This window comes from Peromyscus maniculatus, chromosome 3 (genome assembly GCF_049852395.1).
Source record: "Peromyscus maniculatus bairdii isolate BWxNUB_F1_BW_parent chromosome 3, HU_Pman_BW_mat_3.1, whole genome shotgun sequence".
Taxonomy (NCBI): Eukaryota; Metazoa; Chordata; class Mammalia; order Rodentia; family Cricetidae; genus Peromyscus; species Peromyscus maniculatus.
In genome coordinates this window covers 66,051,293-66,066,633 of record NC_134854.1, presented here as the reverse complement: position 1 = coordinate 66,066,633, position 15,341 = coordinate 66,051,293, and the positions used below count along the sequence as shown (strand labels likewise).

The 15,341-nt window shown below is 50.6% G+C and overlaps 2 protein-coding genes across 4 annotated transcripts; both read right to left on the bottom strand.

Moving 5' to 3' along the window:
- Positions 1–2,131, bottom strand: LOC102927298 (diamine oxidase [copper-containing]). Its single transcript, XM_076566093.1, is given in 6 exon segments — positions 1–1,112; positions 1,115–1,387; positions 1,390–1,648; positions 1,650–1,727; positions 1,729–1,754; positions 1,975–2,131. Coding segments are annotated over 6 exon segments (1,032 nt in total). The 3' UTR covers positions 1–873.
- A 4,363-nt stretch (positions 2,132–6,494) lies between these two features.
- On the bottom strand, positions 6,495–12,796 carry LOC102925776 (diamine oxidase [copper-containing]-like). Of its 3 annotated transcripts, XM_076566685.1 has the most exons (6): positions 11,767–12,795; positions 9,187–10,470; positions 8,149–8,434; positions 7,732–7,864; positions 7,310–7,472; positions 6,495–6,645 (listed from the first exon to the last, which is right to left on the bottom strand). In XM_076566685.1, exons 1-6 carry the CDS (start codon positions 12,635–12,637, stop codon positions 6,614–6,616), a joined length of 2,769 nt encoding a protein of 922 aa, XP_076422800.1. In that variant the 5' UTR covers positions 12,638–12,795; the 3' UTR covers positions 6,495–6,613. The 3 variants fall into 3 exon arrangements, with proteins under 3 accessions (XP_076422800.1, XP_076422798.1, XP_076422799.1); XM_076566683.1 differs by having other exon boundaries at positions 9,187–12,796; XM_076566684.1 differs by having other exon boundaries at positions 7,334–7,472; positions 9,187–12,796.
- Positions 12,797–15,341: the final 2,545 nt, after the last annotated feature.

Below are 15,341 nucleotides of genomic sequence, written 5' to 3'. Positions count from 1 at the left end.
TTCAGAGATGAAAGCCAAGAGGTCAGAGCAATAGCTAAGAGCTGAGATTAAAAACCTTACCCTTCACTGCCGCTGCTATCCTACCTCTCCGCAAGAGACCTACTTCCTGTGTGTTTGTGCTTTTTATTGACTTTCTATTCTGCCTTCTCATTGGTTGTCAACCCAACCACATGACCTCCTCGTCACTGCCTGTCTGTGCAGACCTCCAGGTCCTCTATGGTTGGTATTGAGATTGAACACACAGAGATCTGCTTAGCTCTGCCTCCTAAGAGCTGGGATTAAAGGTGTGCACCACCACCGCCCAGTTTCTGCTATGGCTTGCTATTAGCTCTGACCCCCAGGCAACTTTATTTATTAACATACAAATAAAATCACATTTCAGTACAATTAAAATATCACCATATATAGTTCCAGTTGTAGACTGTTGAGGTTGTCCCCAGCACTGCTGTGAGTCCCTTCAGCCTGGCATAGGTGTTGAAGCCTGCTGTGGCATGTTAGTTTAACATGTGTTACGTTCATTTATGCTGTGGAACATTTGTTTAATGATGCAAAGATGTGTTGCATTCTTTTGTGTTGCATTTGTTTAACTCTGAAAAGCTGTGTTACTTTGTCTGCCTAAAATACCCGATGGGGCTAATAAAGAGCTGAATGGCCAATAGCTAGGCAGGAGAGGGATAGGAGGAGCTGGCAGGCAGAGAGAATAAACAGGAGAAATCTAGGAAAGAGAGTGAGGAACAAGAAAGGAGAAGGAGGGGAGGACGCCAGGGGCCGGCCACACAGCCAGCCATGGAGTAAGAAGGAAAGGAAGTTATAAAAAGAAAGGTGAAAAGCCCAGAGGCAAAACATAGTTAAAGAGAAATGGGAAAATTTAAGTTAGAAAAGCTGGCTAGAAACAAACCAAGCTAAGGCCAGGCATTCATAAGGAAGAATAAGGCTCCATGTATTTATGTGGGAGCTGGGTGGTGGGCCCCCAAAGAGTAAAACAAACAAACAAACAAACAAACAACCCCCCCCCAAACCAACTACAGAAGACTTCTGTAAACCTGGAGTAAAATTGCTGTCTAAGGGACACCCTGTAGGCATCTCAAAGACACAGGGGCTCCTGGAGAAGGGATGGGGTACTCAGTGTCGTAGTAGTAGAGGGGCATCCAGAAAAGTGGCTGTGTCTGACCAGTTAATGCAGGGGTTAACTGGCAATTGACACGGTTCAGGCCCCAGCTCACATCCATGTACTCGATCTGCATGCCTGCAGGAGTGTGTCCTCCATACAGTGCCACAGCTGCTTGCATGCTGGTCTCATAGGTGATACCCTCACCTGGAAAGGGCACATTAAAGATCTGCAGCCCAGAAGAGGGTTGCAGATGGAAAGAAAAGCACAGTGTCTGCAGAGCACAGTGTTGTGTTGTAGGTTGTAGCAGGGGACATTGGGCTGGACCACTTGAGGGCCAACCCTGCTGACAGACATGGGAAATTCAGCATGGGACAGCGGGTCCTCGAGGACCACCGTGTCCACTTCTCCGTCTGCATACTTCTGAGCCAGTTCCTCTGGGCTGTTGTAGAACTTGCCGTTATACCAGAGCGGCTCCACTCTCCAGTCCTGGGCATCTGTGCTCCCGTGGTCCACAAGGATCTCCAGCCCTACAGGGGCATAGAAAGTGTCCTTTCACAAAGTGTTGCAAGATAAACCATGTATGGTGCCTGCTAGACTCCACAGCATGAGGGGCCGGCCACATAAGTGAAGGTCAGACAGCCGCCTTTACAGTCTCATAGTGAGAAGCCAGGGGTGTCTAGAAAAACTCTGTAACAAAGCCTTCGTGGCCTCTTTTAGGCTTGCAGTAGTTCAGACTGTACTTTGGATGGGTCTGGATGTCTAGGACAGCTGATGCCCCAGCCTGGCAGCCAATTCTCAAATGTAGATGGTCTGCGGCAGGGGCCTCACAGCACACTTGGTAGCACTAGGGAGCTCCTAGGCACCAGAGATGACAACACAGTTGTTCCACACTGACCATCTTGTTCCTTTATCCAGAAAATCCATCACATTCCTCTTGAGAAGCATCTTGATGGCGATACGGAGATCTTTGCCAAAGTCAATATTTTGGATGGCTTCAGCTCCTGCTCCTTCTTGCTTCATCAGGAAGTTGAGCTTTCAGGTTCCAGAACACCCAGGTCTTTTCCTATGGGGTACCACTGGGGCACTGTGCCATGGCCATCTGTAGCACCAGGCGGCAGACACCCAACCCAGTGCCAACCTCCTTCTGGCCAGCCATATGACTCTGGAACACAGCCGAATGGAAGAGACGACTTGGGTATTTCTTGAGTGCTGTGACCCAGCCAAGCCTTGGTATGATCTTATCAACCAGACTTCTCTGCTCATCCTCACCAAAGCCAGAGACAGTCTTGTGGTCTTCATTCTGATTCCTGTGCTCCCCAGGCCTCTGTGTATGCTTTAACTGTCCCCCTCATCTGAAATTTTCTCACAGTGTTTCTATCTAGATGCAGCCTGTGTTTCTATCCTTTGTTTTGGAGTTATCTCAGTGGGGAAATACTCCTCATCCAGAAGCACCGTAAATCACAGCTGCCCAAGGCTTGGTCCTCAATGGCTTCAAAGCACTCACGTCCTGGTGGAGCAGAGGGCTACTGTGACAGCCAAGCTACATTCTTGATGCCATAAATTACCTTTTAGGGGAATGCATTTTGAAATTCAGTGTGGGTGTTCAAAGAACAGCCTCTGGGCCCAAGTTGCCTGGGATCAGACCCGGGGAAATCACAGAGCTAAGGACAACTTGGGTGACTTCGGCCATGTGTTTAAACTCCCTGGGCCGCCACCGTCTTCAGCTGTGAAATGGAAACAGCCGCATCAGTGTGCATGTGCCCAAGGCCACCGAGAGAAAGAAGAAGAGGACAGTAAATGTAAATGTGTGGAACCACGGTGGCCTTCTGGAACACCAGCATGTTACCTTTGTTTTTCTTTAAAGTGAACCCTGATGAGAGTCCAGACTTCAGCACATTAGAGGTTCTGGCACACAGTAGACCGCCTGGCCTGAATCTTGGGGGTGAATCAAGGGTGGGGAAAATCCTGCCTTGCCCAGCTTTTCCTGCCTTCTCAATGGGGACTCAAGCTGGGGTCCCTTGATTATCAAGACTAGGGGAGCACCTCTGTCATGTCATACTAGGTTATGAGCCAGAGTGAAGTCCTTCCTCCTTTTCTTTAAGGGAAGACATGGTCAGGGACTTCACCATCTACCCCTGTCCTCAAGGCACCCATGAAATACTGGGCATGTATCCAGGCAAGGTTGCTTACGATACTGCCAGTGTTTGGTGGCTCTGTCTCCCTTTGCCTGCTGTGGGACTGCCCACCAGACCCTGGTGTGCCCATAGTTTGTGGGAGATCGTGGCTCTTCCACAGATGGAGGCAGCTGCCACACTCACCAACTCTGTTTTCTGCAGATCTTAACCCAGCCTTGATGCAGTCGGGCCCCTCTGGAAGACCCCAGTGGTGGCATTTCTCTACACAGGCTGCATTGTGCCTGTCTCAAGCTGGAAGCCTCTTTGTGACAGTGGGGTCCTGTTCAAGGGTCTCTGGCTACACTCCTCACTCCAGTAGATAGGGGTGAGACTCAGGGTCTTGGCTTATGGCTTGGGCTTCTGAGTGAGTGGAAGGACTCTGAGAGGATCTTGCTCTTACAGGTAATTAATTTCCTATGTTTTTTTCTCCTGATCAGAACACCCTGCGAGAAATGCAGAGAAAACTCTCCTGTTGAGACAGAGACACAGAGAGAGGCCTGATGTCTACATTGCTGGGTGTCCTCCATTATCGGGACAATATGGGCTGGATCTGGGTGAATTTCACCTAAGATGAGTGGCAGGGTAAGACGTAGGCAAGGCTTATACTATACATATAGTATACATATACTAATACATGTACTATACATACAGTATACATATACTAATACATATACTATACATATAGTATATATACTAATACATATACTATACATATAGTATACATATACTAATACTATACATATAGCACACATATACTAATACATATACTATACACATAGTACCATGTACTAATACATGTACTATACACATAGTATACATATACTAATACATATACTATACACATAGTACACATATACTAATACATATACTATACATATAGTACACATATACTAATACATATACTATACATATAGTACACATATACTAATATATATACTATACATATAGTATACATATACTAACCAGGCATACCAGGGAGGAACTGGGCCACAGGACCTAAGCAATGTGGATGCTTTGTGTTTTCTATTTGAAAATGTGTTTCCTTGTTGGGCATGTGCCTTTTCCAAGGGTTAGAAACACATGGAAGATGCTTCCTTCCAGATAAGCTTTCTCATTTAACTCTCTATGCCAAATTTTACCTTGTTTCTTTTCAAAATTAGTTAAAATCCTACCCTATCAAGGGACTTCCTATGTTGACCTTGGACCTGACTCTGTGCATGTCCCACTCACTGCCCCTCGGCACTTAAGTATTTAGTTTGCAGAGAACAAAATTTCCTGACTGTGGCAGTGAAAGGTGTGTGTTGTACCCCCCACCCCCATCACCTGTGAGCTGCTGGGCTGCTGGGAGCCTCAGCATTCTGTCCTTGTGTCTGCTGGGAGCCTCAGCATTCTGTCCTTCTGTCTGTCTGCAGGGAGCCTCGGCATTCTGTCCGTGTGTCTGCTGGCCCTGGTGATCTCTGTCAAGGCTGGTCTGTGGGCCCCTTTGCACTCCCCTAGCCTCCTACCTGTGGATTGTCCTGGTTGTTTGGCTCTGTGGATATCATGTGCTCTGGGAACTTCTCTCTTCTCTTGTCTTGCTCCTCTGCTGGCCTTGCCCTGTTATTGGTCAGGAAATCATGAGGCTCCATGCTTTCAGGGTCCATCTTGGCGGGAGTAGGTGAGACAATATCTCTCTCTCTCTCTCTCTCTCTCCCCCCCCCATTTTACTCTCTCTTTTATTCCTTTAAATGTCTCGAATCTCCTTTCCAGCTAGGACCCTTCCTTCCCTCCCTCCCTCCCTCCCTCCCTCCCTCCCTCCCTCCCTCCCTCCCTCCCTCCCTCCCTCCCTCGTTCCCTCCCTCGTTCCCTCCCTCCCTCCTTCCCTCCTTCCATAGCAGTGCCGGGGAGAGATCTCACAGAGCCTCAGTCCTCCAAGTTCTCCTCCCTCCTCCCTCCCTGCAGTCAGTCTCTGCCTACCAATGATCTCTGCTGTCTTTCCAGAAGGGGGCTGGCACCTCCATTGGGAAGTGTGCATTTCCAGTGCTTTCATGTCTTTATAGCTGGCTTCCTGCTTTCTAACCTTCTCCCCAGATGTCTTTCTTCTTTGTCCAGAAGGAAGGAGGTGAGGAAGAGATTGAGAACAGTCTCTTCCAAGATGACATGGGCAGCACAGGGAGAGACACACTGGCAGTGGAGCCACTGAAGACCCTCCTTGCTGTAGACAGGAGGCATGCCCACACCCCTAAACACACTTGTTTGCAGCGCTGTCCTCTATCCCTGGTGGCCTGGGCTCTTGCTTTCTTGGCCGCTGTGTCTTCATTTCTCCTGTCCCTTACATCATACCTGGTCCCTTTCCTTCTGCTCCCTCCCTGCTAGGCTTTTTAGTGTCCCATTGGATGCACATGTGAGCTCTGTCTGTCTGTCTCTGCTCTGCTCAACAGGCACCACTGAACTCCATCGCACACACAGTGCCAGGAGATAGAGAGGGAACGACCGGTCAAACACGGGTGTCAGCTCTCACTTCTTTTATCCTTCTGTTTGTGTGTGTGTGTGTGCTTGTGTGTGTGTGCTTGTGTGTGTGTGTGTGCTTGTGTGTGTGTGCTTGCGTGTGTGGCAGTGTGTTCTTTGATGCATGTGCATGGGAGCGGAGCACAGCAGTCAGTATCATGTGTCTGACTCATTCTCCACTTTACTTTTAGAGGCAGGGTTTCTCACTGAACCCAAGTTCACTGTATTCTGCTAGAGTGGCTGGCCAGCAAGCTCCAGAGATCCTCCCATCTTTGCCACACCTAAAAGCAGTGCTGGGTTACAGGCATGGGCCACGGCGCCTGCCTTTCCATGTGTGCTGGGCATCTGGACTCAGGTCTTCATGCTTGAGTGCGAGCATTCTACCTGCCGAGCCTCTGCCCACCTCGAGCCCTGCAGGTCTCTACGGTTGTGTTCCTAATGGAAGCAGGAGGGAAAGTCTGTTTCCTTGCACTGCTCAGCTCTTCAAGGGCACCTGTATGTCACCTACCTCTCATTCCTGGAAAAGTGATTGTAGTCTCCTCCCATCCTTACACACACACACACACACACACACACACACACACACACACACACACACACACACACGTATACGCACATATCTATGTATATCACACTATCCATGTTAGTCTCTGTCTGTTTTCCTTTGTGACTTGGTGTGTCCTGTAGGGTTCTCTTGTCGTCCACAGACTGTAAGACTCATGTGCTTTTTGAATCATCCGGCACCGCAGAGGGCAGTGCCCTAGTTTATTGAACTATTCTTCACCACAGATGGAAAGTCAGTTGTCCCCAAGGTTTTGTTGTACAGCCAACGCACAGAGAATCAGCATACACACTGGTAATGAGTCGGAGATGCTAGAAGAATGGCCAAAGGGTGAGATGTGGGTAATCCTGTTAGATTTCCCTGTAGCGGCTCCCTTCTGCGTGCCCATCATTGAGCTGGGACAATTCCCCTAAGGCAGTGGTTCTCAACCTGTGGGCTGCGACCCCTTTGGGAGGGTCGCATATTGGATATCCTGCATATAAGATATTTACATTACAACTTACAAAAGTAGCAAAATTATAGTTATGAAGTAGCAAGGAAATTATTTATGGTTGGGGAGGGGTCACCACAACACGAGGAACTGTATTAAAGGGTTACAGCGTTAGGAAGGTTGAGAACCACTGCCCTAAAGCCTCCCTGAGAGGGATCAGAAAGCCTCAGACATTGAAAACTCACCTAATAGAGATATCCAGTATCTCTCTGGGCTTCCTTTGCCCTGCTCATGGTGGTCTTTTAGGGTGCAGTGGGGACACATGAATGGAGCCCATAGCGACCCATCTGAGCACGTGGCCCACACCCTCCCCCTGCCTCTAAGAGGCAGCATGCAATGATAGAAAGGGAAGGGTTTGTTGTCCGCCTCTGTGGGGCTCTGGAACTACTAGGCAGGAGCCAGACAAGACTCTCCACACAAGGTCGTGTGTCCCATTGTAGCTGAAATGTGGAGGCATGGAGTAGACCTTTTCAAGGCTCTGGTACCTGATGCGGCTGCTGCTTTTGTACCTGTATATCTCTGGAAGCCCTGGAAGAAATCGAACGGCTGGAGCAAGAATCCTGCCGAGTTCTCTTGTGTCGCCATGGTGGGGCCATCCTCAGATTGGGGGTTGTGTGAGAGGCCCACAGTCACCCAGGCCACCAAGTCCTGTGGCAGAAACATGGGTCTCAGTGGGCAGGCCAGTGCCAAAGACTGGTTACCCAAGGATCCTTGGGTTTGGGGTGGTTTTTAGATATGTCTTTAAACTTCCCAAGATTTGCTCTGCCTATTTAAAAGATGTGGGCCCATCTGTCCTGACCTCTGAACTTGCCTTCCGCACAACCAGCCACCATCCTGGGACTAAGGAAAGCTCCAGTCACTGATTAGTGACAAGACCCAAGGTGGGCAAAGGGGACTGGATCAGTACCTCATCTTTAATGTTTTCATTGTTGTGAACAAAGTCCTCAAAGACCATAGGGTAAGCCCAGTGGTGGTTCTGGTTGTACAGGCTGCTGTGGAATCGCTCGGCTTCCTGGTACTTGGTCACCGCCAGCTGGTACCTGCAGGCAGAGAGAAATCCAAGGGGCTCCAGAAATGGGGCCACCTCTGATCCCCTCCACGGAAACACCCTCCGGGCCAAGGATAGAGAAATTGCTGCTGCCCCAGAAAAAGGGATCGTCTCCCAGGAACCTGCGAGACTGCCCATCTCCAGCTGTCAGCTAGGATTCCTGTGAGCTCCCCTCTCCCTCCTGCACTGCGTTAGGAGGCAGACCCAGAGGCCAGCACACACTCAGTCCCTGAGGGAGCGCTGGCCTTCCTCACCAGTTTGCCTGAGTCGCCTCACCTGGGCCATGTGAAAGCTGGTGAGCTCTGCCAGCCTGGGGGCAGCATTTGCTCAGGCACAGAGGGGACCTGCAGGCGGTAGCTCCGACTGTGACCTAGCACACTTTCCCCAGCATTGCTAAAAAGCAGGTACTTGGGCAGAGTCTGTCTGAAGTGGAAGGCGGCCTGGCGCTCCCAGAAGTGCTGAGTCTTGTCAAGTATGGGCTTGACCTGCTGGCTTCTCCGGGTCCAGGGACTGGTGATGCTTTCCACTCTCGTCCTCAGTGTCTGGAATCTGTTCTTGGTACCTGCATCATGAGAGGAGGATGAGAATCAAGGGCTGGAACAGAAATGTCCTCCTGGTTGGTATGTTCTCCCTGCTAGTCCATAGCCTCAGCAGCCCCTAGGAAGAAGAGGGGTTGGGGGCAGGCACTGGGGCAGGCACTGTAGGAAGAAGGGAGGCCAAGCCCTCATAACGGAGAAGCTAGAGGACAGCTCCTGGGTCCGTCACGGCAACTGGGACAGAAGGGTGACCATAGCCTGTTTTCGAGAGCTCCAGTCTGCTTCCTGGGGTCTTAACCTTGTAGACATAGTAGCCTGTGTTTCTTCAGACATGGGGACTGTTGGTGTACTCTGAGGGCCAGGTAGGACTAAGAGGGTGGCATCTAAGCATCTGGGCTGGTAGCCATGTTGGGGACATTGTTCTGTTATAGGATTTGAAGTCAAGTATCAGAGCTATGCCATGCCTCTGTAGTGATATCACTTACCCAAGAAACACTGAGCACTCGGATGACACTGTAGTCATCTCTCAGTACTGGAAAGTAGCATTTCTTACCCTTCATGGCACTCCTCTCCCCCAGCCCTGTCCACCACTCCACTGAGACCCAACAAGAGGAATGCACACCCCACATTTAGGGGCACAACAATGTTTCCTTATGTGTGGTGGTGTAAAAAAGGCTGATTTTTTTTTTTAAATCAGGGAGTCTTAGCCCTGTCTCTTGTTAGGAAGTTACTGGAAATATGAAGTGAGTACCTGAGAGGGTCTGGTCTCAGGTCCTACCTGCCACATCCAGGTCAATTCGGTAATGCGCGAGGTGGGAGTGGACATTTCCAGGTAGGTGGCTGTGCAGGTGAGTGCTGTGGACCAGCCCTTCTGAGGTGTAGAAAGTGGCATGGACATAATCACTGGCATACATCTTGCCCTCCATCACGCCATTGGGGTGGAATATGAAGTCCCAGATGTAATCATGATTGTGGATTGTCGATGTTGTCCTCAGAACCAGCATGGGTCCATTCAGCCTGGCATGGGAACTGAAGCTATTTCTGAAGTTGGAGTTGAAGTGCCGCCTAAGGGGGACTCCTTTGGGCACTTCAAAGATACAGAGGGCTCGTTGATAGAGGACAGGGCCGTCACTGTCATAGTAGTGGCTGGCGTCCAGGAAGGTGGCTGTGTCGGGACAGTCAATGCCTGGAGTTAACTGGTGAGTGATACCTCCTAGGCCCCAGCCCACATCCACGTACTTGGTCTCCCTGCCTTCAGCTGCGTGTCCTCTATACAGTGCCATAACCTCTTGTACACCAATCTCATAGGCGATCCGCTCACCCCCGAAGTACACATTAAAGAGCTGAAGCCCATAAGAAGAGTGCAGCTTGAAGAAGAAGCTCCAGTCCCCGTAGATCACAGTGTTGTGTTTTAGGCTATACGGGGGAACGCTGGGCTGGAGCACTCGAGGGCCACCCTTGCTGATGGGTATTTGGAATTCAGCACTGGACTGGAGCACTCGAGGACCACCCTTGCTGATGGGTATTTGGAATTCAGCACTGGGCTGGAGCACTTGAGGACCACCCTTGCTGATGGGTATTTGGAATTCAGAGCTGGACTGGAGCACTCGAGGACCACCCTTGCTGATGGGCATTTGGAATTCAGCACTGGACTGGAACACTCGAGGACCACCCTTGCTGATGGGTATTTGGAATTCAGCACTGGATTGGAGCACTCGAGGACCACCCTTGCTGATGGGTATTTGGAATTCAGCACTGGACTGGAGCACTCGAGGACCACCCTTGCTGATGGGTATTTGGAATTCAGCACTGGGCTGGAACACTCGAGGACCACCCTTGCTGATGGGTATTTGGGATTCAGCACTGGACTGGAACACTCGAGGACCACCCTTGCTGATGGGTATTTGGAATTCAGCACTGGGCTGGAGCACTCGAGGACCACCCTTGCTGATGGGTATTTGGAATTCAGAGCTGGACTGGAGCACTCGAGGACCACCCTTGCTGATGGGTATGCGAGATTCAGCACTGGGCTGGAACACTCGAGGACCACCCTTGCTGATGGGTATTTGGAATTCAGCACTGGACTGGAGCACTCGAGGACCACCCTTGCTGATGGGTATTTGGAATTCAGAGCTGGACTGGAGCACTCGAGGACCACCCTTGCTGATGGGTATTTGGGATTCAGCACTGGGCTGGAACACTCGAGGACCACCCTTGCTGATGGGTATTTGGAATTCAGCACTGGATTGGCGCACTCGAGGACCACCCTTGCTGATGGGTATTTGGAATTCAGCACTGGACTGGAGCACTCGAGGACCACCCTTGCTGATGGGTATTTGGAATTCAGCACTGGACTGGAGCACTCGAGGACCACCCTTGCTGATGGGTATTTGGAATTCAGAGCTGGACTGGAGCACTCGAGGACCACCCTTGCTGATGGGTATTTGGGATTCAGCACTGGGCTGGAACACTCGAGGACCACCCTTGCTGATGGGTATTTGGAATTCAGCACTGGATTGGCGCACTCGAGGACCACCCTTGCTGATGGGTATTTGGAATTCAGCACTGGGCTGGAGCACTCGAGGACCACCCTTGCTGATGGGTATTTGGGATTCAGCACTGGGCTGGAACACTCGAGGACCACCCTTGCTGATGGGTATTTGGAATTCAGCACTGGATTGGCGCACTCGAGGACCACCCTTGCTGATGGGTATTTGGAATTCAGCACTGGACTGGAGCACTCGAGGACCACCCTTGCTGATGGGTATTTGGGATTTAGCACTGGGCTGGAGCACTCGAGGACCACCCTTGCTGATGGGTATTTGGAATTCAGCACTGGATTGGCGCACTCGAGGACCACCCTTGCTGATGGGTATTTGGAATTCAGCACTGGACTGGAGCACTCGAGGACCACCCTTGCTGATGGGTATTTGGGATTTAGCACTGGGCTGGAGCACTCGAGGACCACCCTTGCTGATGGGTATTTGGAATTCAGCACTGGATTGGCGCACTCGAGGACCACCCTTGCTGATGGGTATTTGGAATTCAGCACTGGACTGGAGCACTCGAGGACCACCCTTGCTGATGGGTATTTGGGATTTAGCACTGGGCTGGAGCACTCGAGGACCACCCTTGCTGATGGGTATTTGGAATTCAGCACTGGATTGGCGCACTCGAGGACCACCCTTGCTGATGGGTATTTGGAATTCAGCACTGGACTGGAGCACTCGAGGGCCACCCTTGCTGATGGGTATTTGGGATTCAGCACTGGGCTGGAGCACTCGAGGACCACCCTTGCTGATGGGTATTTGGAATTCAGCACTGGGCTGGAGCACTCGAGGACCACCCTTGCTGATAGGCATGGGGAATTCAGCACTGGCCTTGTAGGTTGAGTACTGTGGTGAAATCTTGGGCAGTGGGTCCTCCAGGACCACTATGGCCACTTCTCCGTCTGCATACTTCTGAGCCAGTTCCTCTGGGCTGTTGTAGAACTTGCCATTATACCAGACCTGCTCCACTCTCCAGTCCTGGGCATCTGTGCTCCCGTGATCCACAAGGAGCTCCAGACCCGTGGGCTGCAGGAAGTAGCCATTCACCAAGCGTTGCAAGAGAAACCAGCTCAAGCGCTTTCTGAAGGTCATAGCTCGAGGGGCAACATTGGTGAAGGTCAGACAGCCGCCATTGCAGTCTTGCAGCGTGAAGCCAGTGATATCAAAGAAAAACTCCTGTAAGGGCTCGGTGGCTGTCTTCAGAGTATGGAAGAGGAGGACAGACTCTACTTTGGACATGGGTCTAGATGCCCATGACAGCTCTTGGCCTCCCTTGCGGCTCAGTTTTCTCATGTACATGGGCTGCTCAACTGGCCCCACAGCATACTCAGTGACATTGGGATACTCCTGGGCACCAAAGTAGATGAGGACACGGGCTTCCCGTACAGGTGGCATGGCTCTGTTATCTAGGAAATCCAGTACCTCATACTTCTTGGGCTTCAGCATCTCAATGAGAAACACAGAGTTCTTGGCCAAAGTCAGTTCCTTGGATGACTGCAGCTCCAGCTCTCTCCTGTTCACCAGGAAGTTGTGTACACACTCCAGCTCTTGAGGACTCAAGTCCCATAACGCCTGGGTCTTGGCATTCAGGGCCCATCTGGAGTGCCTTGCCACGGACACCTGTACCACCAAGATGGTAGTCATCCAGCCCAGAGCCAAGCTCCTTCCTACCAGGTTCATGGCTCTGAAACAGCAGAGGAGAGAGTGCTTAGGTGTTTCCCACACAAAGCTAGAGCACTCAGAGCACTCAGTCCTTACGTGAATTCCTTCCCTTTATCCAGATGAAGCCAGAGCTGTTCTCAGTGCTGTCCAGGCCTCTCGTGCCATGTAGCTGTTCCCGCCCCCCTCATTTTCAAGTCTCTTATACTCTCTCTTATCTAGACAATGCCCATGTGTTTCTCTGTTTTTCAGTGTTATCTCTGTGGGGTTGCATTTATCAGCTAGGGACAGGGTGAGCCACAGCAACAGAGTCTTGGTCCTCACTGGCTACAAAGTACTTCTATCCTGGAAGGGCACCAGATTGTGCTGACAGCAAAACTCCCTTTTTAAGGCAAGTATTTATCAAGATGCATTTTGAAATTCAGTGTGGATGTTCAACGTGCAGGCTCTGGGCTCTAGTTGCCTGGGATCAAGTCCTGGGAAATCACAACACTAAGAACTACTGTGTGACCTTGCCCATTTTGTTAAATTCTCTGGGCGTCCACTGCCTTCAGCTGTGAAATGGAAAAGGTAGCAGTAGCATGCATGCCCCTAAGGCTGTGGAGAGAAAGAAGCTGACAGGGAATGGAAATGTGTGGAACCATGCCGGCCTTCTGGAACACACAGCATGTTGGCCATGCTTCTCTTTAAAGTGAACCCTGATGATAGTGTGGACCTCGGCGCATTGGAGGTTCGGAGCCCTGCAGACTGGCTGGGCTGGGTCTAGGCTGTGAAGCAAGGATAGGGAGAGTTCTGTTCTGCTCAGCCTTCTCTCTTCTCATAGCGGGGTAGTCAAGGCTTTTTGAGCACTCCCAGGTCATCCCAAGTAGTAAGGCAGGATACACCTTCCTCTCTTTCCATGGGGGAAGGCATGGCCAGAGTTTTTACTGTTCAACGAGGTCCCCCAAACCCCAGGAATCTACTGGGTGTTTGCAGAGTGAAGGATGTCTCGTCATGCTGGCTGTCGTGCTGTTCCTTGTGCTTGTGGTTGAGGTGGGCTGTTTTGTCAAGTTGTGTGCAGAGTTCATACGGCATGGGACCTTTGTCTCTTGTGTCCATGCTGTTAACTGTTACCAGCCCCGGTTTTTCCAGATCCTAACCTGATCTGGATGCTGCTGAGCCCCTGCAGGGAGCTCTTTCCTGTATACCCATCTACACGGAAGTGACCTCACACCTGTCCTTGACCCCACAGGGCTTGTTCTGATCACGCCATCCCTCTCAATGGTTCCTCTGGGTCTCTGGCTGTACTTCTCCCTCCTGCAGGTTTGGTGAAGTCGAGAGGCCTGGCCTATGGCTTGGTCCTCAGGGTGGATGGAGGATTCTGAGAGATCCTTGCTGACAGGTTAACCACCTTTAGTTTCTTTGATTGTCAGAAATCTGGAGAAAACTCTCTCTCCTGTGGAGACAGAGGCACAGAAAGGGGCTCAGAGTTCCATGTTGCTGTGGGTTCTCCACCAACATGGGGCACATGGGTGGGGACCTGGGTGGATTTCACCTAAAAATGGCTTGGAGACTAGGAATTCAGCCAAGGGAAGTATGGGTACTCACCAGGGACGTGGACCACAGGAACTGGGCATCAAGGATGCTTTCTGTTTGGAAAGGTCTTGTATTTTATGCACCTCTCATAAGTCTCAGGAACAGCCTGTGTGATCACAAGGTGCCCGGTTTTCCTGGGGTTTCTTCCTTCCAGGTAAGCTTTCTCACTTAGTTCTCTGCCAAATTTATGCCCTATCTCCTTTCAAAGTTAGCTAAAATCCTACCCCATCAAGGAACTTTCTGCATCGACTTTGGACATAACTCTGTCCATGTCCCACTCCCTGCCCCTCGACACTTAGGTATTTTGCCTGTAGAGAATGAGCCCTGACTGCGCCAGTGAAAGGTGTGTGCTGCACCTGCTCCATCACCTGTGAGCTGCTGCGCTGCTGGGAGCCTCGGCATTCTGTCCTTCTGTCTGTCTGCTGGGAGCCTCGGCATTCTGTCCTTCTGTCTGTCTGCTGGGAGCCTCGGCATTCCGTCCTTGTGTCTGCTGGCCCTGGTGATCATTGTCAAGGCTGTGGTCTGGGGCTCCTTTGCACTCTCCTAGCCTCCTACCTATGGGATACTATGATTGTTTGACCTCATGGACATGGTCCACCCCGAGGACTTCTCTCTGTTGCTCTGGTGCAGGGAACCCACATTACCTTGTGCTTTCATGGCTTAGTCTGACAGGAGTGGATGAGACAAGAGGCTCGTGGGTGAACTCAGACCCGGGGGGGGGGGGGCTATGACCTGCATTGTGGGTCTACTGTCTGTCTCTGGATAAAATTCTTTTATTTAAAACTGTATTCCACCCCTTTATGTTGTATGTTTCTCTCTCTCTCTCTCTCTCTCTCTCTCTCTCTCTCTCTCTCTCTCTCTTTGTGTACATGTATGCATGTGTGAGTGCATATATGCACTGGTGCATTTGTACTTACATATGTGTCTGCAGAGGTCAGAGGACAATCTCATGTGTGATTCTCCAGAAGATCTTTTCTTTTTTTCTTCTTTCTTTCTTTCTTTCTTTCTTTCTTTCTTTCTTTCTTTCTTTCTTTCTTTCTTTCTTTCTTTCTTTCTTTCTCTCTCTCTCTCTCTCTCCCTCCCTCCCTCCCTCCCTCCCTCCCTTCCTTCCTTTCTCTCTTTCAAGTCACTGTCTCACATAACCCTGGCT